This window comes from Larus michahellis, chromosome 2 (genome assembly GCF_964199755.1).
Source record: "Larus michahellis chromosome 2, bLarMic1.1, whole genome shotgun sequence".
Classification (NCBI taxonomy): domain Eukaryota; kingdom Metazoa; phylum Chordata; class Aves; order Charadriiformes; family Laridae; genus Larus; species Larus michahellis.
In genome coordinates, this window is record NC_133897.1 from 24,280,544 (window position 1) to 24,306,985 (window position 26,442).

Genomic DNA, 26,442 nt, shown 5'->3' on the forward strand with positions numbered 1-26,442 from the left:
TGGGCAGAACTTTTAGAATACCTTTTTTAATTAGTCATATTTAAGATCCATAATTGAGGTGCAGAAAACTAATGATGCCAAGATTTATTGCCATACTTGAACTAAAATATTATGTTTTTATCCTTCCTTTAGGTTGGTCTTGTATTACAATGAGGACATTTATGTTTCTAGAACTCTGAAGTCATCGTTTGAGTTAATTTGATCTCCATAACTCTTGGAACGGTATTGTTCAAGAGGAGTAAAAGCACAACGTCAGTGATACTGAAATAGTCCATTAAACCTGAACAATGAAGACATCCATACGTGACCAAATTTTCAGATAGCTCAGAAGGTCCGTGAAACTCTTTTATTGTCCATGAAAAGAATAAAAGCACATTCATTTAAGTTTCAAAGCTTAGCTTGCACCTTGATGAGAGGAAGGTATTTTTTTTCCACTCTGTAGAAAAGACTGTTTTGTACAAACTGAACTTCAGTGGTGGATTAGGGTACAAAAATATTTGCTATTATGTGGATGAACTGCTGCATTTCTATTTATTAAGTGGTGGTGTATGTTTGTCAGTGTAACAGAATGAAGGATACAAACTTGAGTATCTTTGCTTATTTACTTCACATGGATATCATCATTTGGGGGAAAATCATGAAGTATGATACCTTTGTAGCTCTATGAAAGTCCTGGATGTTTTTGTAACTGGAGCAGTATGACAATGTACTGGTTTAACTAGTGCATTTGTTTCTCCATAAGCAACGCTGCCAAATCAATAAAAATACGGATTTGTACTTTGATCTTCAATAGATCAGTGGATTGATTTAACAGTATCGCACTGTTCAGTGCAGGTGTTATCTATGTTGCCGGAATGATAATACATTACTGTACTTAATTTACAGTTGTGGCACAAAACCTTAGTTTTTCCTCAGTAGAATAACATCAGCCTGTGTGTAAAACTAAGAATTTTAGTAGTGCTATCAGGATATTTATAGTTTGAATGTTTTCAACGCTTCTGCGAAATTGCACATATTCCTTTGTCTACTTTGATTTCCTATGAAGTCTGTAATTCTAATGAAAAGTATCTTGTGTAAATACGTATTCATAAATTGTTCCTGGTAGTGTTTTTATCCTGACTTTGGAACAAGAGGTTTTGCTATATATGTGGCTGGTAAGCAAAAGAGAAATGCTCTACCCTCAGTCCTTGGAAGTCTCTGTACTGCGCTTCCTGAAATGTAAGAGGGCTGATCTTTGTTATTGGGGGGAGCTGTTTTAATTCCCTCCTGAATGCTCGGCAACCAGAGCGGCTTCTGAAGCACTTTATATGCATTCCAGCATAGCGTTGTAGCTAGATGTGATAGCAGTTCTTTCAGCTCACGGATGCTGCAGTAACGTGAGCACCGAGAAAATCTGCAGTAAGAAACTGTTACAGCTGAAAGTGCCAAATTGTGGTAGTGAAGCCTCTGTGCTGTGAGCATCTTTTGAATGTGACTTGAATATCTCATGAAATGCAAATGTCTAAACTTTCCTTCTAAACATGCCTGTAATTTTGACAGCAGATTTTGCTGAAAGTTGAATTCTGTACCTGAAAACATCAATTTAGATGAAGATAAATTTGTCTGTTCTTCATAACTGATAGCCCTACCCACCTCCTTATAGCAGCGGGGTTTTTCTTTCTTCCCACTCCTCCTCCAGTGTGTGAAGGGTTTGTGGTTTGGTTTCTTTTTCCTTTGAATTGTGGTGAGGGGATTCTGCCCGAGAGACAGTGGTAAATACTTTCCTTTATTGCCTTATAGCTCTGTGATTAAAGCATTCGATCGACCTCCTTCAGACAAAGGAAGGGATTGAATGTGGTTTGTCTGACCCTTGGGTCTGCACCAGCTTGGGACCTCATGAATTTAAAAAGGCTTCAAAGGAGATCTTGCAGACATCTAATGGTGGAGTTGGGCTTTACAACTTTGGCCACTCTGAGACCTGTCTGCTCATTGCAGTCATAGGAGATGGTGCCAAGGGACCTTTCACTCCCTGTGCGAGGCCTGAAAATGTAATCGATGGTAGTGATAACCTGAGATAACAAGAAGGATTTAATTTCAATTCCATCGAAGACTTAAATTCTTAACTCCCAAAAGGCAGAAAGCTGCCTTCATGGCTGGGCATTTGTGTTGGAGCCCCCTGGGATGAGGAAGTTGACCAAGGGGCTCATTGTGTTCTGCTTTGGCTCTAAAGGCAGAGCGTCATCAGTCCTTACCCAGCTGCTGCCTAACATGAGGTGGGACAGCAGGACCTAGCTCTGTCCTCATGGCTAAGGTACCTCTTTGCTAAGAAATGATCACGGCCCAGCTCTCCGTAATCCAGATGGGTGGCCTTGAATGCTAGGTGAATGATGGGCTCATGTTCTCTGCCTTCCCTCCCCTCACAAAAATGCAAGTGGAAGAAATGGTGGGCAGGCATTTTCTTTTCTCCTCCCTTCTCCAAAATCAGAAGGCAAATCCTCCAGTACTATTGTTTGGAAAAGCGTTGAGGCCACAATGGGACCAAACAGACTAGGCAGAAGACAGACTTGAACATGGATTTCCTGCAGCCTGGCTTTCTGCTCTAATCTTGGGGTAATTGCGCATGAAGGGACAAGCGTGGCCACTCTCGTACTGGGGAAACAGTGCCATTTGCTTCTGAATCTGAGGGGTAAACATCTCTGTCTTGTTTTCTGGATCGTGCTGCATGTTAACTGAGGGGAAAAAGGGCAGAGTGGCTTCCTGTAGAAGCTGTGCACACTGTACCTGAGACAGAAAACTTACCAGGACAGAGAGCATGAGGGAAGCGGGCATCTGAGTTGTTGGGGCAGTTCCTGGAAAGTTCTGTTCTTGAGCCCATGTGTGTTGCCTAACAGCTGTGTAATCCAACACAGTCTCTTCTCTTGAGTGCTGAAACCTTCTGGCTAGCTGTGCTCTTCACCTCAAGTACTTCGCTGAAGTATTACAGCTTCAAGAAGATGTGAATCTCGAAGGTGTCCCAGCCTCCACCCATGCAATAGGACAGTTTGTCGCTTCCTAAACAGGTACTTAACAAAAGGGTATTATCTCTGTGTGTGCCACCGTCAGCAGCTTAACAGGAGAGGCTCTTCTGTTGTTTCCTGAGTTGAACCTGTCTGTGCAATAGGCTTTGTTGTGGTTTGAGCTATGAGCAGCTACCAGGTAAGACTCCTCATAAACCTAATAAATGGTTTCACGAAGATCGGCAAACTTCAGGCTTAACGCCACCACCTTTCCCACCAGTCTTTTGAAACATCTGCTGTAAATTCTTTCCCAGAGTAACTGCTTATCTGTGGCGGGGACACAAATCCCCAAAGACAGCTATAGACCTGGGCAGGCAGGAAGGTGCTTGAAAGGTGATTGCTGTGCTTGTGTTCTTTACCGAAAGTAATCCTCATGCTCTGTTTAAAGGCTAAGATTTAAATGTTACAGATAGCCAGCATGGGAATTAAATACACTAGTTCTAGCATGCCTTCAAAGCTTTATGCATCCAAAAAGCCAAAGCAAAGGATATGCATGAAGGACTACAAAGCAAGGCAAAAAAACCCTCACCTCTTCTTGCCACCCTCAGTCAGGGAGGGCAGAATTTTTGGCATTAAATGTCTTAAGTGTTTTTTAAACTTCAGGGAGCATCGTAACTACAGAATCATTGCTACTGCCTCGCTTCATAGTTGGTATCATGAACTAAGGTCACTTCTAAATAAACTGAAAATACAGATTAGCCATCTCATGGCACTGGAAGTCTGGATTAGCAAATTTCTAAAAACTACAATGTGTAAATTCCAGCTTTAACTGAGTTACTCTGTTGTTCCTTAAAGTATTTTATGCTTTCTTCTACAGTACTGTACTGACTTCTGCTTAAAATATAGAGCACGAAGTAAATTCCTAGGCTGTTGGATTTGGTTGTCTGAATTGCAGCACTATTCCCTTTCCTTCCTACAACGCAACTCTCTCATTAGGAAACTACTTGTAGTCCTCAGTAAAACTAAAAGAAACTCAAAAGTTACATGGTATGTTTTGTCTTGTAATGGTCATCTACTGTCATCTACTTTATATACTACAGTACATGGCTTATCTCAGTTACCTAGGAAATAATTTCAGACCCCATTTAGAAATCAAATTGAGTTTAGGTTCGGTTACGTCTTCTCATGGGATGTGCATTAATAGTTTCCACACAGAAGTCTTTTTTCCAAAATGTAGCAGTAGAAATTTGGTTTGTTTTGTATCTAAATAGTTTTTCCTTCAGCATAGCAGCCGTCAAGGTATTAGGTGGAACCCAAGTCTGCGTACATTCTTGACCAAAACAAGTTTATTGTTCAGCAAAGCAAACCATGAAAGTTTAAAAGGGAAGCGCCTGTGCTGTTACCACTGTTTACTTGAAAGAAGCCTTGAACCAGCTTTAAAGAGAGTTATGCTGGCATGGACCTTTGTTTAAATAAACTTTCACTTTTGCTATTGATTTGTTTGAATAATTATACTTAATTCAAAGCTATTTTGCTTGAAGCATGTTCATCTGTATAGAAATACAAAGTTTGTTTAATGCTTTGTGTTAATTCCCAAGATGTACTTACTGTGTCTTAAATGATTTCAGCATATTCGTTACCAACTATAACTCTGTGATCTCCAGCTGCAAATGAAATTTCTATCCCAGGTAAAGACTCACATCCAAGTTTGAGCAATATTCTTTTATTAAAGGAGAAAGTACCTCAACTGAATGCAACATAAAGTTCACCTTGTACACTGTAAAGCCTAACAAAATAGCTCAGTTCAAGCTATACTCCATACTGCATTTAAAAAGTCAGTTTAGCATGAAAAACCAAACTAAAATCAGTTATGCAGAAAAAGCTTTTTTCTTTTTGCGAGGTGGTTTCTTTATCTTATTTGGATTTGGAACAAGTTTCTTGATTTTCAAAGGCTGCAAAATTACATTTGAAAGATCGAACTGACTGCTTTCCCTACGCTTCCGCTTCTGGCTTGTGAGCTCATCCCCCAGCGCCTCTGCAAGCTGCTCAGGTTCCTGACTTTCTGAAGAATCTGCATGTGCATGAGCCACAGATTCTTCAGTTCTATACTGAAACCATGGCACTTCCAAGGCTGGTATCTTCGGAATTATTGCTTCTACTGCTTCAGTGAATTTGTCAGACTGCTTTTTAAAGCCTAGCGCTAAAGCAGATGTTAAGCCAAGAAGTGGCGCAACTGTTTCACTGAGACGGGGAACTTGGCCTGCCGGTGTGGCTCGACTTGCGCTCAGCTGAATAAGATGCGATGTGATCATGGCAGGTTTCGCAGACTTGCACACCAGCAAGAGAAGTAGTTCATTTTTTTCCAATGCTTTTGTAACTTCATTAACTCCAATAGCAAGCTGTCTTCTGATACTTATGTCAGTCCATCCTGTTTTTTGTCGATGGCCTTCTGTTTCCTCTTCTTTCGGGAGTTCATTGGTGCTAGCATCACACTTTATTTCCATTTGGTTTTTTGTAAGGGAACGTTTTTTCTTTCTTGGAGTCTCAATCTTTTTAAGTCCAATATGCTTAATCCTTTCTTCTAAAGTCTGTAGTATAAAATGCATATCTTCTCCATCTATAGTTTTCCACTGAAAAACAAAGGGGTTATCTAGACTCGTTTTTACAGTGATTTTCTTTGCTTTACGAAGTGTTGCTGTCCCTTGTGGAATTACAGACATCCTGAGGTTCCTTTGCGTTTTGCCACCCTAGCTGTGAAGAGAAGAAAGAGGTGAAGTAAACATTGGTTGAAATACTGTACTGTTTGCTGTGGACATCATTACCAGAAGCTTCTCTTGGGAATGCAGAAGAGAAACATCACATCTCAAAAGGATACTGGCAACTATCACCCTCCTCCCATTTGCTCAGTGCTAATCCTTAACAAATCTCCCACAAGCCACAGGCTGTGCTGCCTTTTTTTTTTTTCTTCCTAAATAAATAAAAAGAAACCCAGCAGACTGGACAGCAAGGTAACACCACTGACCAGAGACCCTTCTAAAACTGAACAAAAGCAGCTGGTGGTATTACAGATTTAAAAACAAAAAAGAACCACAACTTGTAGGACCACTCAATTTTAACTGTTGTGCAGCTGCATTGTAGCAGTATTCCTAAAGTGTGACACCCCCACCCGCCCCAGAATCACAACTTGAAACAAGCTCCAAGTTCCTGAATTTATTTAGCATTTTTTAAACTTTAAGTTTGCCTTTTACTTCTTTAATCCATGTCTTGTGTTTGTCTGCATTTAGAAGGTATGATAGAAATCCACAGACTCTATAATGCATGCTTTCAGTGAAGGAAGGCAATCCTCTACAGGCCTCCAGGAAGTCCAGAAGGGGTCTTTTACTCATGTGGCACCTAGACCATGCCTTTAGGGATGAGAAAAATGAAACAGGAGCAGAGAAAGGATAATTGTTCTATCTCTGATTGATCTAGTCCAGAGGAACAGTGAAGACATGACGGCAGGCCCGATTACGAGTCCTGGTAACCCAGTCACTCCCCCTAGTCCTGGCTTGGGTCACTATTCACCATCTCCTTGCCTAGCTAGTAATACCTTCATTGCTGCACAGCCAACCTTACAGATTAAGAGGAGCTCAAATCAGGAGAAATATATGACATGACTCCCTCCTGTTTCCTAGTTGCCCAAGCAGGCATATGGATAGCGTTTATGCACGTCTCTGGAGCAGTAGCCTTTAGACATTCACAAAATAACATTTTGCTAGTCCAGTCAGATCTCTGTGTACTGGCAGCAAGCTACCTTGATATAAAAAGAAAAAAAAAAGACGAACTCCATCTTCACTGAAATTCCCCCAAGAATATGTACTGCCATAAAGCAACATCGATCCAGAGGGATTTTCCCTCAGTTAAACCCTCATCTGGGAGCCAGCAAGAGAAACCCATTGAAGGGAGCTGTATCAATGCAACGCGAACTGTGAACCTGTCATCCACAATGAGAGTCAAAACCATGGAAGTCATTTCCAGAGGGCAGTAAAACTGACTAAATTTCAAAATACAACAAAAAAGCACTGTGTCCTTCTCCCAGAAGAACCTGTGAAATGCCCTGCAGGGCCACCCAGGTGATGGTCCACCCAGGCCAAGGAAGCAGAGAAGCGGTTTGGGGAGGGCAGGGTCCCCTGTTCCCCTCTGCTCCCAACACCCGGAGCGGGTGCTTCAGGGATGCGAGATGGACCGAGATCTGCCGACTGGTTTGATTAGCCCTTTATGGAGCTATCGTCCACGCAGGTATCCAGTCCCTTTGGCTTACCAGCACAGTGGCAACAACCAAAAAAGTGGAAACAAGCAAAGAATGGAAACGACCGCTAGAAATTCTGGGCCCCTCTGTACAGGAGGGACATTGAGGTGCTGGAGCGTGTCCAGAGGAGAGCTACCAGGCTGGTGAGGGCTCTGGAGACCCGGTCATATGAGGAGAGGCTGAGGGAGCTGGGCATGTTTAGCTTGGAGAAGAGGAGGCTGAGGGGAGACCTCATTGCCCTCTACAACTACCTGAAAGGAGGTTGGAGAGAGGTGGGTGTTGGCCTCTTCTCCCAGGTGAATAAGGACAGGACCAGAGGAAATGGTCTGAAGTTGCGGCAGGGGAGGTTTAGATTAGATATTAGGAAGAACTACTTTACTGAAAGAGTGGTCAGGCCCTGGAACAGCCTGCCCAGGGAGGTGGTTGAGTCACCATCCCTAGAGGTGTTTAAGAAACGTCTAGATGTGGCACTTCAGGGCATGCTCTGAAGGGCAGATTGTAGGTTGGTTGTTTGGGGGGGGGGGGTTGGGTTTTTTTGGTGTGTGTATGGTTGGACTTGATCTCAAAGGTCCTTTCCAACCATGAAGATTCTATGATTCTATGAAATCTTATGTGTGACTGAGTTAGAAATGGAAGCTTATGACAGGCTAAAAAAAAATAAAATTTTTTGGCTATAATTTTTAAAAGCTTTCAATTAGGGATGCTCTGATGACCTTTTACAGTGGGTATCGAGCAAAGTAAGCAACAGACTTGTGTATGAAAAAAGGAGACAAAACAAGAGAGATTTCACAGTTGAAAGACTGAATTTCTCTTTTTAAAATGGGCACTACTGAGGAGAACGAGCATGCAGGAATAGGAGGAAATACAGCAACGAGGACAAAAAAGACGGACTCGACTCTTCCACCTGGCACCACCGTCACGACCCCCCCGCTCCCCAAGCCGCTTCCTGCGGAAGGAAAAGCGGGAGACGCCGCCCCCCCCTCGGGAGTCCCGCCAAGCGCTTCCCTCCGCGCCCGCCCCCCGCCGGCTCCGGGAAGCGGCGAAGGCCGCGGGGTGAACGGCCCGATGAACGGCGGCTCCAGCAGAACGCGCGGAAAAGGCACCGGCGGGTCGCTGAGGGCCAGGGCCCCGCCGCCTCCCGCGGCCGCCGGGCCCATACGCGCCCGCGGAGCCGCTGCGGGCCGGGCCGGGCCGGGCCCAGGCTGCTGCCGCCGCCGCGGGAGCGGACCGGTCTCCCCCGCCCGACTGCAGAGCCCTGGCCACAACCGCCCCGCTCCCGCCGTCGGCGAGCCCTACCTCCGCCAAGGCCTCCGCCGGACCCCGGGCACACGCAGTCGGCCGCAGCGCGTCGGCGCCCAGCGTGGCCCGGCCCCGCTCCGCCCCTCAGCGTTGCCCGGGGCCCGCCTCTGCGCCGGCACGGCCGCCCCCCTCCGGCCGCCCTCAGCCGGTCCTCCCGCTACGGAGCTGGCCCGGCGGAGGGCGGCGAGGGAGGGAGGGCAGCCAGAGGAGTGCCCGGCCGGTCACGGTGTGGAGCGGAGCCACCAACACCCGTGTCCCTGGCTGCGGGCGGCGCCGGGCGGAGAAAGGGCGCGATGGCCTCTGGTGGGAGGCGGCGTGAAACGCCGACGGTAGAAGCCCGTAGCTGGCGGGTCCCGCCGCAGATTTAGGGCTGGCGTTTCCTCACTTTGAATGGTGCCATAAGTTGTTCTGTAGGTGGTAGCAGATCCACTTCGTTGTACTGATGAAATCATGGCCAAGTCAGGTCAACGGGTGCTCTATAGGGACTTCCCAGCAATAGGGGCGTCTCTCACTGCTGTTTTATAGGTGACATACTGGGCACATACATCGTATTCCATGGCTGACAAGATGACAGGTGAGAACTGGTTATGGCCAGTGTTTCCCACAGTCTGCCGTGAACCATTAACAAATCTTCACAAACACGCTCAGTTTCTATGTTCACCTTAGTGCACAATGTGGTCGCTCATGGTCTCCTGTACCCTGACAGAGCAGGACTTCCCCCGCCAAAAACTCTGCATCGATGCTTCGTGGTTTTGGAGACAAGCTGATGGACTTGGTTTCACTTTTTTAAAAAATATCCTTTTATTTACCGAAATTTACTTGGTTTGTTTTCTCGTTAACTCCTGGCTTAATTTAACCTGGATTTAAGCTGAGGGGAAACACTCTTTTTCCGTGGGTTTATGGATGTTAGTGGATTTAAAAATGCTGAAGCATATAGTATTGTCATTAAATCACTCTCAAGGAATGATGAATATAAATGTATGGAGGCATGAGTATAAATAATTTATGAATTGATAGATAAGTAAGGATTTTTTTTTTTTCCTTTAATGGTTACAGTTTTAGGTTAGTTTATCCATTCATTTAATACTGGGTTTTTTTATTCTGTATTTAGTAGACCAAATTAAAAATCAGCATTCTCAAGGTATTTTGTGTATGTAACTGCTTGTGTGTGGTCTCCTCGGGGTGACTCGCATGTTTTTCAGAGCTGCAGCTGGAGGGTGCGAGGTCCCGGGCAGGGCTGGGCAGGGGCAGGGGCTGTAGCGGAAGGAACAGTAGCAGTAAGTGGGCTGACTGCGGTTCAGATCACTGCAGAAATTCCTTTTTCAAACAAACGGCTTGGAAATCTTGCTGTATTTCTGCTCTCAGGCTGGCGGCCTAATCCTCAAGGGTATGGAAATGAGCTCAGGCTTCCTGAAGAAACTAGTGTGGGCTTAATGGCCCCTCCATCCCTTCCCCACCATTCACAGTGGCTCGTTTGTCCCCGCAGGTCCTGAGAGGTGCAGGGGGAGTGAGCCCCCGCGTCCTGCCACGGCGTGGCTTTGCTGCGGCGGGCGAGCTGAGGTCACTCGTAGCCAGCCCATCGCCCTCCGTGGAGCACGTCCCCCGCCGCCGCGCTCGCGCCACAGGAGCCGAGAGGCAGAAGAGCCGCTTTCCCCGCCAGAGAAGGAGCGAGACCGTTCCCTGGGCATCCTCGCAGCATCATGACTCTCCAGGTAAGCGGTTCTGCGTCTGGTGAGACAGAGAGGCGAGGAGAAGAGAGGGAGGGATGCACTGATGCACTGTCCGTCTGCGCAATGCCGTGTCGGAGACAGCAGTATTTCTTCAGCATAAGGATTATTACTGCAAAATCAAGGTTACCTTGCGGCACGGGAAATTTCCCTAAGCCTCTGGAGGTTAAATAATGCATTACTTCTTGCAAGTGGAGAGAGACATGCTGCTTATTTTGAACTATTCATGAGTCATGTAATTTTTTGGAGCCTTACATGTTTCAGCATGCCTGAATTATTATTTTTTTATGTGTGCATCTGAGTTTGCTAGGACTGGATTATGTATTGAAAGGTAGACACATATTTATTTTTTTATGATCTAGCTAGTTACTTGGAGCTATAAAAGGACAAGGGAATCTTCTAACACTGAAGCAGTGGTATATGTGTGTTTGGGAAGCATGAGTAATTTTTAAGGGAGTTGTGCGTATTTTTTTAAGGTGCGTGCGTCTTTGGAGTGGTACATTTTGGTGGACTAGTGTTTTGATAGGAAAGTTTATACTTTCTACCTTCTGGCTAGAGAGGGCTTCCTTCTACCTTCTCTCTGACTATAGATTTAAATAGTTACTGAGGAAATTATCTTCATTGCTGGCTTTTAGCCTCCTACCTTTGTAGCAAACTATGAATACGTCCCTTGTCTTTCCCATGCCCTGATGGATTAGGCTGTTTTTCTTCATTAGGCTTTCTATTATCCGTTTCACTTCAAGATTTGCAAGCCCTTTTATCCTGGTCTCATTATAATGTCTGTTGCAGCTTGGTTAGTGTGCGTGTTTTGCAAAGAGTGAGCAACATAATGCTCTGACCTAGATGCAGGGAGTGTATTGCCAGTAGCTCAGCAATTTTCTTCTGAGCTGCAATTATGTCCAACGGCACAGGGGTTTCATTGTGGTGTTTTACAGCTAAGAGGAAGAATCCTATTTCTTCAGTGGGTCAGAATTGCCAAATCCCAAACATAACACCACCTTTGTTTAATTAGTGATCACTGAAATTATAGTTTGTTTTATTCTGCCTTGAATTCACTCTAGAAAATATGTTTATTAGCCTGATGATTAAGCAGAAAGAGGTGAGTGCAGCATGATATGCCATTGCTGTACACAGTTATACTTTCACACAAAAATCAGTGGTTGAAATATGACAATATCCTACACATTCTGCGTTAGACACTATATAGGTTTTCTATCCACTGTCGCTTTGGTTGACAGCTACCATCCATACCCATAAAAATTCATTGAATCAAGCTGTATGGGAATGAGAACAAAATGAATACAATAATGTTTTCATCAGGGAGGCTGGAAAAGATGTATATGTTTTGCAAACTGGTAGAATATTCTGCTGTAAATGACGAATTCATTCAAGCTTTTTTCTTTCAAAAAAGGGAGTATATGATAATAGTCTGATGATTTGTGTATTTATCTTTAATGCATGTGTATATGTGTATGTTAATGTCTGTATATATACTTATGCTTCTAATTTGAGGAGTTAAAGGGAATTTTATTGGCATATGATTAAAAGGAAATAATATTTTTATAGGCCACTCCTAAGCATGTTGTGTAAGCAAGCAAATCCTAAGCAACAGTCTGTGCACAATGGTTGGCAAGAGGGAGATGAGGAAAGAAATGTTTAGTATTTAAATTTCATTTCTGTGTATTTCTTGCCGTGTAAGATATGCATTTGCATATTTTCAAAACAGTTATCTTGTGATACTTGCCTATAGAACCAAATAGAATAAAAGTATATGAAGATAAGCAGCTTATTAACTTAATGGTTTCCTTTCTTAATTTATTTTTTTGAGTTATCTTTTGTCTTGTACAAGCCTAACAATGCTTCTAATTCATTCTTACTGTGAAGTTTAGATCAGAATACAATTTAAGGCATGTGGAAGACTTCCACTGACTTGAATGGTCCTTGTACATCAATGCTGGCAGAGGCTCACATGCAGTAGTGGCCACAGTATAAAGATGAAGATAAAACTTATTTAAACTTTTAACTGATGGTGACAACTCAGTTTTGTTTTATTATTGATACCACTTCTTAATCTTACTGTTAACAGAGCATGAATGCTGCTTTTGTTTTTATGTGTATAGATAATATTGAGAGATGTCTGTGAGTTAGTGCTAGGTGTAGTCAAGAATGTCACGTTGCTTTTAGGAGTGTCAAAGACGTACAATTCCAGTTTCTTTTGCACACTATTTTTAATTCAGTGATAAGTTAGTTGCATTGCTGATTTTGTTTCTCCTCATTGAGCGCTTCTCCATAATAAATGCTACACATCTATTAAAAATACTGTTCTTAGTGCATATGTGGACATGTGGTTTTGCGGAATTAGACTATAGTTTTGGTACCCGGGTACAAAACTCCTTCGTGTCCTAATGCTGCGGTGCCTGAAGCACTGCGCAGCAGCATGGCATGTCTGGAGTGATTCTGGGGTAAGACGGGACGGAAATTCAGAGCATGTGAATTCCTCTGCAGTACGTGCCGATGTCCTTGCTCCTGCCCTGAGGTAAGCACGAAGTGGACCAGGTGTACTTTCATGGAGGGGTAAGCTGCCTATCTGTCAAGGTATATAGTGAGATAAAAAGTCATATGAACAGTCTCACAAGTGCTGTGAGTTCAGAGTCCTGTTTAGCTTATAGCAAGGTGTCTGTCTGCGCCCGTGCTCCCAGGCAGACGGTGCCCACGCTGTGCCTAAGGCACAGGGCAGCGCACTCGTGCCCCAAGGCCCTCAATTCTCTCCCTGTGCTGTTGGTGGCTTGCTGGCCTCAAATGTCTGTGTTCACCTTTCTGGTTTTGCTTCTGAAAGCAAAGTGATATTTACTTACTTTCTATGGCCCTTGGCAATTTTTGGTGAAAAATTAAAAATGAGTTTAACATCTGAAGTTGCTGAAGCGTTTCAGGTGGTTGGAGGAAATTAAGTACAGTTATACTACAGAAGGAGAACAAAAGAAAGTACTGCATAATAAGAAAAATAAAAATTGCAAGTCTTTCATGAAAGCAAATATTAATATTACAACTATTAGGAATACCTCATAGTGAGGACTTTATTGTATTGCTTGCAAGAAGCACATATGAACCATGGACTGTGATTAGTAACTAAAGCACTGTTCTTTTCTGTTATGGCCAAAGATACTTCTCTTTTGAACATCTCGGATAAACCAAGGATTGAATGATGCATGATGCAAAATGTTTTTGTTTGCACCTAAGCTAGAAGGTACCAAAGCCATCATTTCTGGAGAAAGAATTGATTTCTCCAATCAAATCTGAGATTAGGATTTTCTTTTTTGGATGAATTTTTCTTCTATGGCATCCAGAACAAGTAGATGTAGAGAATACAGTGTTTTTACAGTAGCCTAACAACTGATCCTAAGGGAAATACTGTTACAACTTGAGCTGTAAACTTCATAAAGTCCAGCAAAGTTCTAATGTCAAAGCTTACAGAGTAATTAGCGGAGTTTCCTTGTCCCGTTCTTTACTTAACTGCTGTTCAGCAGATTTAGTATTTAAATAAAAAATTAAAATATCTGAAATACCTGTTTGTAGACACAGCTATTGCAACCGTGGCAGTTCAGCCTTGGTACAAGGATTTCGCAGCAGGAATTCCTTAGGGATCAGATTGTAGTACTGCGTGCATCATGAAAACTGGCCAGCTGACAGATTTCTAAAGTTTTATCATTTACTGATTTGACCTGAAATATAAGGATTTTCATTCTTGTAAAATTACATTCACAACGTGTTTCTATATTTAATTATTTCCTGTTAACACCTGCAATTTAAAGGGGTTTTAGAAGAACAAAAACTAATTGACTTGAACTTTGTGGCAAATACTAGAACTGTGTGTCCTGACCTGTACCTGGAGATACTTTAGCACCATCAAGACAGCAAAACCATCCATTCATGAAGATACATATCTGGAGTTCTTATGAATAAGTACGGAATCTACGTCGTTATTAATGTCACTATTGCTAATCTAGAACATTAAATCAAACTGATATTATTTTGTTTTGCTAACTTGCCAGAGCACTTTCCTCTTTTTTAAATTGCATAAGCTCCTGCTCCACAGAGCTTATTACTTTAAGATAATTTCAAAATGTTTGTTTTATGGCTGTGAGAAGATACACCCTTGCTTTCAGACTACAAAACGCCACCCTGTACAGGTTAGAAAAGGCCTCACAATATTGACATAACTTTATGAAAAGGTCACTATATATTGTGAAGGTTGAGGACCCCGTGCATGCTATTGAATACCCCTTAACCCTCATACAGTCCTGAAAAGTGTTTGCTATTAAGTGTCGTGTTCTGTTCTTGAGTTTCTTTCCTGTGGTGGGACCCCTCCCATTAATAAGCAAAAGATGATCAGACGTAAGGTAGAGTTATGGAAAGAACAGAGGAAATCCTTAGGCTTAGTTAGTTGGTAACAGCTAGATGCTTTAATGATGCTTGAAGTGGGTTTTGGGAAATTTTTGCTTTTATTATTCAGTTTAAATCCTTAAACTGCTAATATGGCTACTTTTTAAATGGGACCCTCCAGGTACTTTCCAAGATTTACTTAAAGCAGTGTCACTATTTGTAGGGTACCATCTGTGAAATTTGTATTTTGTCAGGCTTCTAAGGGGAACAGTTTAGCTGCAAGTCAGAGTGAAGATTTTAGTTTGTGTTTCAAACAGAGCCAGTCAGCCCATTCAGATGTTACTTAAACTCTTCAATGAATTGACGACAGAAGACACTTTATGAAATGTTTAACAATTTACTCTTTAACTGAGGTGAGAAAGCTTGTACTCCAGTTTTCTAGCCTTTCAGGAAAACAAATAAACAGATTTAATATTTCTGATATTGAAATTTGTAGAAGAAAATATTTATATTTTCATTATCCAGAACAAAGAAACAAAAGTGCTTTTGTTGCCATACAATCCATTTTTAATTCTATTCCAAGCTAAGTAAATCCAGTTACTTCAATTAAAATAGTTTTCATGATCAGTTTAATTCCTGCTAGAATGCTGATTATTTTTTTAAAGTAAACAATAGAGTACATGGAAACAAAAAAAAAAAAAGCTGAGAAGAGATGCTGTAAAGTCATTTCAACATTATTGATTCAGCTTTTATATGTAGTCTGGAGCACATACTTTGGTTTATCTAAATTATGTACAACATATTCTGGGCGTTTTGAGTTTTGGAGAGGAGAGGAAAGAAAAGGGGAAAGAAGAGGAGAAAAGAGAGGAGAGAGGAGAGGAGAGGGAAGGGAAAAGGAAAAAACCTGGGTTGAGGTAAAGACAGTTTAATAGAACAATAACAGAAAAAGGAAAATAACAATCATCATCATCATTATCATCATCATCGAATGGTTTGGGTTGGAAGGGACCTTAAAGATCATCTAGTTCCAAGCCCCCTGGCCGTGGGCAGGGACACCTCCCACTAGACCACATTGCTGAAATCCCCACCCAACTGGGTCTTGAACACTTTCAGGGATGGGGCATCCACAACTTCCCTGGGCAACCTGTTCCAGTGTCTCACCACCCTCACAGTAAAGAATTTCTTCCTAATATTTAATCTAAATCTACCCTCTTTCAGTTAAAAACCATTACTCCTCATCCCATCACTACACTCCCTGATAAGGAGTCCCTCCCCAGCTTTCTTGTAGGCCCCCTTTAGGTACTGTAAGGCCACAATAAGGTCTCCCTAGAGCCTTCTATTCTCCAGAATGAACAGCTACGACTCTCTCGGCCTTTATTCATAGAGAAAGTGTTCTGTCTCTCTGATCATCATCTTTGTGGCTCTCCTCTGAAACTGCTCCAACAGGTCCATGTCTTTCTTATGTTGGGGGCTCCAGAGCTGGATGCAGTGCTCCAGAGCTGGATGCAGTACTCCAGGTGAGGTCTCACGAGAGCAGAGCAGAGGGATAGAATCACCTCCCTCGACTGGCTGGCCATGCTTCTTTTGATGCAGCCCAGGATGTGGTTGGCTTTCTGGGCTGTGAGCACACATTGCCAGCTCATGTCCAGCATCTCATCCACCAGCACCCCCAAGTCCTTCTCGGCAGGGCTGCTCTCAACCCATTCTCCGCCCAGCCTGTACTTGTGTTTGGGATTGCCCCAAGCCAGGTGCAGGACCTTGCACTTGGTCTTGTTGAACTTCATGAGGTTCGCACAGGCCCACTTCTCAAGCCTGTCAAGGTCCCTCTGGATGGCATCCCTTCCCTTTTACCTTAATACCATCCCTTTTACCATAATAATGGTATTTACCGTAATAATGGTAAAAGAATGTACAAGGTAAAGTAATATAACACAAGTCACTCTCACCACCCCACCCAGTGAATTGGTTGCCCAGCCCAACCTGAGACCAGTGAATTGGTTGCCCAGCCCAACCTGAGCAGTGATTGCGGCTAACAACAGCTGTAGCCTTGGGTTGATGTGATTGCGGGATGCATAATGATGAAAGGAGTAAATTTATATTTCACTTTTGTGCTCCACTGTGTTTGAGAGTTGGGTGAAGGTGGTCCTGGCAGTAGCACTGCTCATCTCTGTGAGGTACCTCCGTGCCAATTCTTGGTCACCTACTGCACTGTCAGCAGAGAAGTGGAAATGAGGGGGGAAGTGGGCAGCACCCCACAGAGGGTGTTCGAGCTCTGCCGTGCAGTCAGGGCCAAAAGGTTTCGGAGATTACTGCTGGGGTGTAAACTTCAATGAACGCCCTTGTACCCCCAGTGCGACTGAAAGACATATACACTACATTCATTGTATAGGCTGCTTGCACGGATATATCTGTAAATATCCTGACACTAGACAGACTGTAATGGTTCCATGTGTTTAGATGTAAAATTGTTGGAAAAAAAAGAGGTTTACTTATTTTAGCAGTACTGACCTATCAGCTAAGTAGGCCTAGTTCCTTTTCTAATAACTTAGGGTTTTATTAAGCTTCTTTCATGGGAATATGCCTAGACTTAGCATAAACCCAAATGAGTAGTAACTGAGAGTATCTAATGATACTAGTGTGTGCTACACTTAATATTTTAAGCCTACCCCTTGAGAGGAAAAGTAACGCTTTCTGTTCTTTCATCAGGATGACTTTGACGGTGCTGCAGAAGATGTAAAAAAATTAAAAACAAGACCAACTGATGAAGAACTGAAGGAACTATATGGATTCTACAAACAGGCTACTGTTGGAGATATTAATATAGGTATTCCTATTCCTATATATACTTTGCATTTACTCCCCTGTCTTGATGAAATTAAGTAAATGTTGTGTAAATCTGCATGATAATCAAAGGTATGCATTTATTTTTGCAGAATGTCCAGGAATGCTAGATTTGAAAGGCAAAGCCAAATGGGAAGCTTGGAACCTGAAAAAAGGTGTTACACCAATTAAATTTATATGATGTAGTCATGTTTATAGGACGACAAATGAGGAAAGATAATGACTCCTACTTTCCTTTGCAGGTTTATCAAAGGAGGACGCCATGAATGCCTATATCTCTAAAGCAAAAGCAATGGTAGAAAAATATGGGATCTAGAATATTCAAAATAATTCCCACTAACAACTAACTCTTCAGTAGCTAATGCACTAACTCTGTGGAGAAAAATGCAATACTAACTTCTTATTGTGTAGTCTGACAGTAAAATCTTTTAAGCATAAGCTGTTTGACTGTAAAGGGTATTTACATATATACTCTATTTTTAGATTGTATCTTATTCTAAATAAATTTGAACCTAATAAATTAAGCTTTCTCTAAGAATTGTGGATTTCTGTGGGTATTAAATTGTATTTAGCATTTTTACAGGAGCACATAAACAGAGAAACTCTAAAAAGTAAAATAATATACCTGTCATGTTTTGCAAATGAGGTTATGGAATGTAGTTTGTGCACATCCAAGATGAGAAGAGGGAAAAGACGAAAACTTTTTTAAGAACCGAAGCCAATGTTTATTTAAAAAAAAAAAAATCAGAAAAACTCTCCCTTTTAAATGATTACAAAGATCTGGAGGAACAGAGCAACTCTTAGGCATAACTACCTGCAGTTGTACAGAAAGAATGACTTACTATGAAGTGCTTTGGACTAATCTTACACCTTCTGCCATTAAAATAGAGGGAAATACTCATAGACCAGCATTTTCTATACATTTTGTTATGTGCTTTGTCAAGAAAATTTCATTAGAGGGTTCCAGCAGATAAAAGTGACCTCCAGGAAGCTCGTAAAAGGAAATATCTCCACTTGTTAGATCGTGCCAGGCTGAAAAAGATATTTAAAGTGTCAGAGAAATGTCGACTATTGTGGTCATTTTACGTAACTATTTCAAAGTTATTACTAAATAATTATTTTAAATCCCATATCAACTGGTTTGGCTCATACATTGAGTCTGCTCTGTTGATTTGTTTCATTTAAGAAGGAGATAAAAGACTCTAGAAAGCTCTTCATTAGTTGATTTGATACAACAGGAAAATGCGTAAGTATAAGAGGAAAACCATTTAAGCAAAGTACCTTCTACATCATGTGATTTATCTTCAGACCCATTAAAGCAGGTGATATCGCAAGAGAAGGGGATATTCCTTTCTGCCTTCTCAAAACTGTGAACATAAGAAGTAGTAATAAGCCTTTCCGTATGGTGCCTATATTTGGGGTTTGCTTCCACATACAAAATAGCTTTTTCTTTCTCCTCCAAAACATAACTTCAGGAATTAGGTTGTGCAGAACATCAGGAGGAGGAATTACTGTGGATGTAAGATTCTTAGCTCCTTACCCTACTGCAATTAGGTCTAAAATTTTAAAGAAAGAATGACCCAATAATTAGGAAAAAAAAGACCTTCAACCTGCAATGAAAATTTTCACTGACAGTTTTGGGCTCCCCAGTTCAAGAGGGACAGGGAACTACTGGAGCGAGTCCAGCGTAGGGCAACCAAGATGAGTATGGGACTGGAGCACCTCCCTTATGAGGAAAGGCTGAAAGAGCTGGGACTCTTTAGCCTGGAGAAGAGAAGGTTGAGGGGGGACCTGATTAATGTTTACAAGTATCTAAAGGGTGGGTTGAAGGAGGACGGAGCCAGGCTCTTTTCAATGGTTCCCAGCGACAGGACAAGGGGCAACGGGCACAAGCTAGAACATAGGAAGTTCCGTTCAAATACATGGAAAAACTTCTTTACAGTGAGGGTGACAGAGCACTGGCACAGGCTGCCCAGGGAGGTTGTGGAGTCCCCTACTCTGGAGATTTTCAAGACCCGCCTGGATGCAGCCCTGAGGGATGTGCTTTAGGCAATCCTGCTCTAGCAGGGGAGTTGGACTAGATGATCTCTAGAGGTCCCTTCCAACTCTGAAGATTCTGTGATTCCGTGATAATAAACGATTATGTTGTCTGCTTCTATTCAAGTTCTAATGTTTCAGGGCCTTATCAGCGTCAAGTTCCTATGGCCAAAATGGGTCCCACATCCAAGAGTGTCCTTGTCTTTGCCAGGGTATGAAACTTTAAGCACTTGGCTACATGAGATGATGTGTAACATCCGGTGGGGACAGCAGTTAGGACAGAAGAAGACGGTTGCTCTCCAGATGCCTAGAACACCGGGATTCTTTGCTGCCGGTTAGGCTACGGGGCCCTGGATCAGGAGGCTGAATGCAGTGATCCTGAAGCATGACCGTTGAACGTATTAGCCTCAGAAAACAATAAAAGATGCGAGAATATTCCTTCTAGCGGCTGCTAAACTTTGGATCCTAAGCAGAACTGTCATTCTACCCCGACATGTTCACTACTGTAATAACTGTAGTGGTTGCTACAGTAAGCAGTGTTTTCATCTAGGGCTTAAATCCCACAATATAAGGAGAAAATGGTGATTACTGTTTCATATTCTTTTTATAACAGAAATGAGAACAAATCACAGAGAAAGAAATAAGAAAACCTGAAACGATCGGACAGAAGTAAAACTGTAAAATACAAATATAAATGTAATAAATTATAAAACTTACGACAATGTCTGAAGAACTCTAAGGTCTTCTCTGAAAGTAAGTATCAGATGTTCCTTAACGTCTTCATTTTGCAGAAGCTCTGAAGGAGTTCCTCCTAAAATTTCTATATACTTAAGAACGTCCTCATCTTTTGTATCAGAGATGGATACCGTTTTGATGGGAAGAAATGCTTCAGACTGTCACACCAGACAAAAAAAGATCAGGTGTTGTATGTAATACACTTTAAATAGTATTTTCATTAAGAATCGTTGCGGTAAAAAAGTACAATGATCCTCTGTCTCCAAAATACAATGGCCAATTAGTTTAACATCCTACTTCTTGGAAAGGGTTAGTAGACTCTGTTTGCTGAAAATACAGATTATGAGTAAGCCAAGTACCCTCAAGGTCTGCAACTTCCACAGACAAATAACCATTTGTTTAATTTTGTTCGAAGTTTGACTCTCACTATTGAAATACAACTAATTAAATAATCTGTTTAAGAGAAAGAAAAGCCTAGCAGTGGACACAAATCTGACTAATGTAAGATTGGAGAGACCAACCGATTACGGAAATTTGCAGGAATAATAACTGCTTCCATGAAGTACTAGCTTGTACTCGGGATTTCTAAGAAGCTCCAGAAACAGAACGGAAACAGCAAATGAGGATTGAGGACCGGAGGGCTGGGAAAAAGCCACTTCAGTGTTGTTCTCCTGAGGAAGATTAGCAGAACCACCAGAACCTCAGAAAGAGCTGAGTATAGATTAAAAAGCCAACAAAGAATGAAGAGGGAAAGAAAGAACCAGACAAATGTACTGAGGGCTGCTGCAAGAGGTTTATGAAAGATGAGGTGCTTGTTTTGTATTAAAGCCACTCTGCATGCCATACTGTAAAAATGCTATTTTTTACTCTTGGTAGCTTATATACTGCTCTGTTTCATACTATTAATGATTCTGTAACTTACGTGTGGGGCATGCGCCCCTGACAGAAAAAGATGGAACGGCTCTAGTCCATACTTCTCTTTCAAGTGCAGTGCAACTGCAAAACTAATGTAAGATCCAAAACTGCAGCAAAAAGAGAAATTAAAGCAAAGTAAGCAAAAACAGATGTAAAAATTGGAAAATTTAAACATAATGTGAATTTCCATGCTAACTGGCAATCATCTTGACAGTAACCAAAACCATATATGACATGTAAATTATAGTGATATTGGCTAACTGACATGAAGTGTATTCCTATACAGCCTAGTTTTACAAATCAGACCTTTTTTTAATATCTCTCTCTTTTAGTAGTCTCCTTAATTTGCAGTAAGAACAGTTATTTTGAATACTCGGGAGTAAGAGACTTTCAAAATCTATGTATGTGTTTTATGAAGGGTTCACCCCCTGCATTCATATAGAGCAAGCACGGACACAATTATTAACAGTAAACACAATTATAATTTTTCAGTGTAAAAAAAGAAAAGAAACACAACACTGCCGTTTTAGAAGACATTGTGCCTGAAGCAGTAAGTAAATAACCAGAGTCTTTGAGATCAACAGCGTGGTTTAGGATGACTTGGCAAAAGAACTTCACAGAAGTGTATTTTCCTAAAGTTTTTGCAAATAAAGGGAAGAAACTATCTACTCCGAGAGTTCAAAGATAAAGCTCCTTCACCAGGGTATATAAAATGTATATATTTTTACCTGTGACCAAAAAACGCAAATGGTTTTTCTTGCAGTTCTTTTAACAAAGCACTTGTAATTTCATTAACTACGGTTGCCATGTCTTTCGCAAAAGGCTCCTTATGACGAGATTCTCTTCCAGGAAGCCTTACAGAGGACACTGCAGAAGAGGTGGAGCAAGGGAGGGAAAAGAATAACAGTTATTCCAAATAGAAACAGTAAAATAATTTTACTTAGGTTTTTAAAATCTATTCTGCAGAATATAGAGATTTTTTTAAATTAATCCTTCTTCCAGTTGATACAGTGTATTTGCTATTGCTACTACTGTCTTTTAATCCTGTGAGAGATTAGGTTTCCATCCTTTCCTTTACTCACAAATGTTGCCTCTCCAATTGATCTGATTGATAAATCAGATTTGTGTCAGGAATCCTCAAGGTCCTGATCTCGGCAGAGGTTTCAAAGCAACTTTATTACTATTACTATTTAATAATAAAAAAATTAATTTCAGTAATAGTAAATCTGAGGGTTGTGTAAAATATATCCCTTCAAGGGCAGCATTAGAAAGTTAAACTATATTAGAATCATAAAGACCCTGTTTTCTTCTTTGCAGGCTCTTCAGCACGGCACGGAGTAAAATGTGGAATCACAGTATAAATTGATGACAATTTCTATTTGTATGGAAGGGCATATTACAGGCTTTTATTATATTCCTTTCAAAGTCGGGGATTTTCCTCTCACTGTTCAGAGAAAGTAAGGAATGAATCGATCAGAAAAAAATGTTGATTTTCGAAAAATCTCCTTGACATCACGCATACTGCCAAACTCATATGGAAGTAATGGGTCAGATGCAAAGTCTTTTAGAAGAGATAGAATAAACCACTACCTAATGCCAAAGAGAGCAGTACAGAAAAGTCTGCATCTTCTGTACTTCCTTTGTGCACAAAACCTCTCTGAAACAGCCCGATTTTATCCATCCATGTCTGCAGTTGCTCCTAGGCCATCTCCTTAGTAGCTTTGTCGGAAGTCATTCCAAGCTTTTTTTAAAATTCTTTTATAAATTTCAAGGAAAATTTGATGTGACTCGTGCAACTGTTTACAGAAAGCGTTCAAGCATTTAGAGGCCTGGTACAATTGCAATGGCAATGCTCTCAGTAAATGCTAAATATTTTTTTTTCTTCGTGGAATGTCTGGAAAACAGCATTTGTTCCTCTTCAAATAGTTGAGCAATGGATCTTTTTAGTGCTGATCTAGCTTGATAGCAATGAGACTTATTTCACACTGTAACTAAATGTAATTTCACTGTTATAAATCCATAGTTTAAACTTCAGTTTTGATACAAGGAGTGCAAACCCATGCAAACACTCTGGATAACGGGAATTCATTCAGTGCAGACTCTCAACATCAAAAGTAGTTCTCAGATCTTCACTGTTAAGCTTGCTGATGCCTTTTTTTAACATATTAACAGTATGTCAGTGTATTGCTGTTTCTGCGTCATACCAATAGTTTCAACATAATTTGATCCAAGGTGGTACAGAAACTTGGTAAGCTCAGCACACTAATGGAAATGCTAATTCCTAATGGAATTCCTTTCTGGATTAGACTCATTGGAGTAAGACTGCAGTGCTTTCAAGAACATCCTATGCCATTCAAAAAACTTGGCCACCATGCCTTTCAGACTTGCTTAACTTCTATTTTAACTACACAAATGACTAACCTTCAACTGAGCTGCTGAAGAGTTTGCCCCATTGAGCAAGTTGAGAAGTTCCACCTCCAGCCCACGGAAAGCAAATCAGCCTATAGAGAGCATTGGGCCTTTTGTATGGACAAACAACCACCTTCTCCATTCCTAAGAAAAACCACAAGAAAGCAACACATTATTCTAGAACAAGACTCTTCAGGTATAGGAAAATTAGTGAGTTAAGTCTAATTTGAAACAATGGGCCGCAATATTTTCTGTCATCAGAACAGCTTATGCTACGACAACAATCTGTTAGATATGATATAATCTTCATGCAACAGTGCAAACCTGCTTTTATAAATGGTGATGGAATAGTATTGGGCAACACCCTTGGTTAATATATTCTCCTAATTGAATCACTGATCACAAAGAACATAACAAGCAGCAAAATAAATTGATATGGGATTTCAGCGTGACCATTTAAAACCACAGGCTTTTAGAACATACACAATATAAGGTCCATCTAAAGACCTAGAAAACATAAGGATCACCTGCTTCAATAATCTCTCTACTACAGTGGAAAAATGCATGTCTAGGGATGCAGTTTCTTTATATTTAGGAAACATCTATGAATTTCTCTCTCATGTATTTATCCAGTGTCCCCTTAAATTCCCTTATAACAGTCAGCATCTACGACAGCCTCTTGCAGTGAGTTGCGCAGCTCTACTACCTGTTGCATAAAGAATGCTCTCCTTTTTTGTTTTTAATCCAACTCCTACATCATCATTTGATGGCCACAGGGTAACGAAAGTGAATGGTGCGTCTCTCAGATTTGCCATTGGGCATTTCTGAGATCTTCTCTCATATTCTCTCTGCCCTCGGCCAGCTCTTTTTCCTGAACAAAAAGGCCTGGTTTGCTTAGGTATCCCCCATATGGCAGTGTTTCCATAGTCGTGACCACCATCCTTGCCCATCTCTGGATTTTCTTCTAATTTTGTTATATACTTTTTGAGATGGTGGAGTAACCAGAGCCACATTCAGCTTTATCACAGGAGCTTTATTATTTTTGTTTACTGATTAAGAGAAGTAACAGTTGAAGCAAGATTTATAACTACTCCTTCCTTCTTGCTGAGAAGGAAATACAGCATCAAAAATGCCAACTGCATTGTCTGTAGCACCAGATACTGTCTTTACTTTCTGAAGAAAAAAGCAATTCTCAACCATTTTTATTCTTTCCCAGTTTTCTTGTCCTTTATTCTTGCTGTTTAGACATAAACACTGAAGTGACATCCTATGACTTATAGTATACCAGGCGCTCTTCTGTCAAAAGAACCTGAGAACACACAAATATTGGGTGAAATTAATTAAAAGCAATAGTGATACAGAATTTTTAAAAATGTTTTCTGCAACCATCAGAATAAGCCCACATGTTCTTGTTAAAAAGACTGAAAAACTAGTAATTAAGAGATAAAAAGCAGCAAAATTCCATTTCCAAAATGCTGAAAATTGTTGCAGGTATTATTTCTCGGTGTGAATATAGCTCAGTCTATGCAAGGGCTGATTCATCATAAAATATACCTTTATGCCTACATGCAGTCTTTTTTATCTGCACAGAAAGCTTGAGAAATGCAGCCAGATCAGAACAGGCAGCAATTCATACCTATTTTAAAACTATGTAGTGCAAGCAAGACAGAAGATAATCTACCTAAATGTTGCTGTGGCTAAAATTGTCTTGATTTTTATGTATGTTTAAACTAGAAAGTTTGTCAACATTTGTTAAGAATCAGTTCAAAGAAACTGTAAGAACAGCAAGCCAAACAAATTCGTATCAAAAATCAGTGGGCAGAGGATGTGAGCTTAAAAATAGCTGAGGATAGTGGAAGAGTGTTGCAGAAGACGTAATTCCTCTGGTAGATCCATTTAGCATCAGTACCATTCGTCCCATTTACACAGTCACTTCTTCCATGAAAGGACACAAAATAAACATTTCCGAAGCCGGTGTTTTAACTTAACAGTCAAGTAAGAAAAGAAAAATCTCTTCTCAAACTGATTCCAAAGGTGATAAAAGCATTTCAAGCATGGTGAAGAAACAGATTTAGTCAAAGTCCTTAAACTATTTACAGATACATTACCAGTCACTGAGAATCTTTCACGCTTTCAACTCATACAGGTTTATTCCGTCACCATCCAGTTTACTTTAGATGCAAATACCTGAGCAGTCGGGAAGACCACCAGTGCCAGGAAATGACAGCCCGAGGGTGGATCCACTTCTCCGCGCGGCACAGCAAGAAGCAGGAATCAGAATTTGTACGTATCGGCAGATAGGGGCGCAAAGCCAGCCTTGCAGGAGAGGAGGGGATGGTCATCCAGGTGGCACAGCTGCCTGCTTTAAGTCTTTTCTGAGTTTAAGGGGAGGAGCCCACATCCTGGAAAAAAGGCAGGGACTGAGGCACAGAGCATCCCGAAGGGGAGACTGAAGCATCATGTGTTAGGCGTGACACACGGCATTTGGCAGCAACCTAAGGAAGACGTGCCGGCATCAATCCCAGCGATTTAAAAAGCACAGGTTAACATGCCTGTGACAGTATAGAAGTTGTAGCAGTTTTAATACATGAAGAAAAAGCCTGTATAAAGCAACCAAGAAAAGCCAGCCTTTTGTAAGAAATATATTCAAAAATACAGCGCTCACACCTCTGCTAGACAGTTTTGGAGGGACCTGAAAATGTTCACGTAGAAGACCATCACTTGATTTGAATAAAACACTGCATTTGGTTGTATATTAGGACAGTTATAATTTTTACAAGCTGGAAGATATAGCAGTGCATGAACAACACACTGTGGTTACATACGATGATTTTTT

General features: G+C 41.3%; 4 protein-coding genes across 6 annotated transcripts in view; 2 read left to right on the forward strand and 2 right to left on the reverse strand.

Annotated features, from left to right (window-relative positions):
* NMT2 (N-myristoyltransferase 2) overlaps positions 1 to 1,119 on the forward strand; it is a 32,338-nt gene extending 31,219 nt beyond the window's left edge. The window contains exon 12 of the mRNA XM_074574582.1: positions 133 to 1,119. Coding sequence (XP_074430683.1) covers positions 133 to 153 — 21 coding nt within the window. The 3' untranslated portion in view covers positions 154 to 1,119. The remainder of the gene's footprint in view (positions 1 to 132) is intronic.
* Positions 1,120 to 4,676: 3,557 nt separating this feature from the next.
* On the reverse strand, positions 4,677 to 8,652 carry RPP38 (ribonuclease P/MRP subunit p38). The gene is made up of 2 exons (XM_074574583.1): positions 8,560 to 8,652; positions 4,677 to 5,726 (listed from the first exon to the last, which is right to left on the reverse strand). Exon 2 carries the CDS (start codon positions 5,693 to 5,695, stop codon positions 4,844 to 4,846), a length of 852 nt encoding a protein of 283 aa, XP_074430684.1. The 5' UTR covers positions 5,696 to 5,726; positions 8,560 to 8,652; the 3' UTR covers positions 4,677 to 4,843.
* A 773-nt stretch (positions 8,653 to 9,425) lies between these two features.
* ACBD7 (acyl-CoA binding domain containing 7) lies at positions 9,426 to 18,144 on the forward strand. Its single transcript, XM_074574597.1, has 5 exons — positions 9,426 to 9,949; positions 10,049 to 10,274; positions 17,376 to 17,493; positions 17,603 to 17,665; positions 17,753 to 18,144. The coding sequence occupies exons 2-5, from the start codon at positions 10,263 to 10,265 to the stop codon at positions 17,824 to 17,826; spliced, it is 267 nt and encodes an 88-aa protein (XP_074430698.1). The 5' UTR covers positions 9,426 to 9,949; positions 10,049 to 10,262; the 3' UTR covers positions 17,827 to 18,144.
* Positions 18,145 to 18,382: 238 nt separating this feature from the next.
* The window catches only part of OLAH (oleoyl-ACP hydrolase), a 32,142-nt gene continuing 24,082 nt past the window's right edge, over positions 18,383 to 26,442 (reverse strand). For 2 of the 3 annotated variants that reach the window (XM_074574595.1, XM_074574593.1), the window contains 7 exons: positions 25,794 to 26,008; positions 23,619 to 23,750; positions 21,926 to 22,064; positions 21,205 to 21,304; positions 20,265 to 20,440; positions 18,792 to 18,877; positions 18,383 to 18,542 (listed from right to left, as the gene is read on the reverse strand). In XM_074574595.1, coding sequence (XP_074430696.1) covers positions 18,409 to 18,542; positions 18,792 to 18,877; positions 20,265 to 20,440; positions 21,205 to 21,304; positions 21,926 to 22,064; positions 23,619 to 23,748 — 765 coding nt within the window. In that variant the 5' untranslated portion in view covers positions 23,749 to 23,750; positions 25,794 to 26,008 and the 3' untranslated portion in view covers positions 18,383 to 18,408. Of the gene's footprint in view, positions 18,543 to 18,791; positions 18,878 to 20,264; positions 20,441 to 21,204; positions 21,305 to 21,925; positions 22,065 to 23,618; positions 23,751 to 25,793; positions 26,076 to 26,442 lie in introns of those variants that run through there. The other variant, XM_074574596.1, reaches the window with a different exon arrangement.

Excerpts from the sequence above, each read along its gene's own strand:
- RPP38 (XM_074574583.1), bottom strand. The coding sequence starts at position 5,695 with ATGTCTGTAATTCCACAAGGGACAGCAACACTTCGTAAAGCAAAGAAA.
- ACBD7 (XM_074574597.1), top strand. Across the intron at positions 17,494-17,602 it reads TGTTGGAGATATTAATATAG|AATGTCCAGGAATGCTAGAT; the intron begins GTATTCCTATTC and ends TTATTTTTGCAG. Across the intron at positions 17,666-17,752 it reads AGCTTGGAACCTGAAAAAAG|GTTTATCAAAGGAGGACGCC; the intron begins GTGTTACACCAA and ends TTTCCTTTGCAG.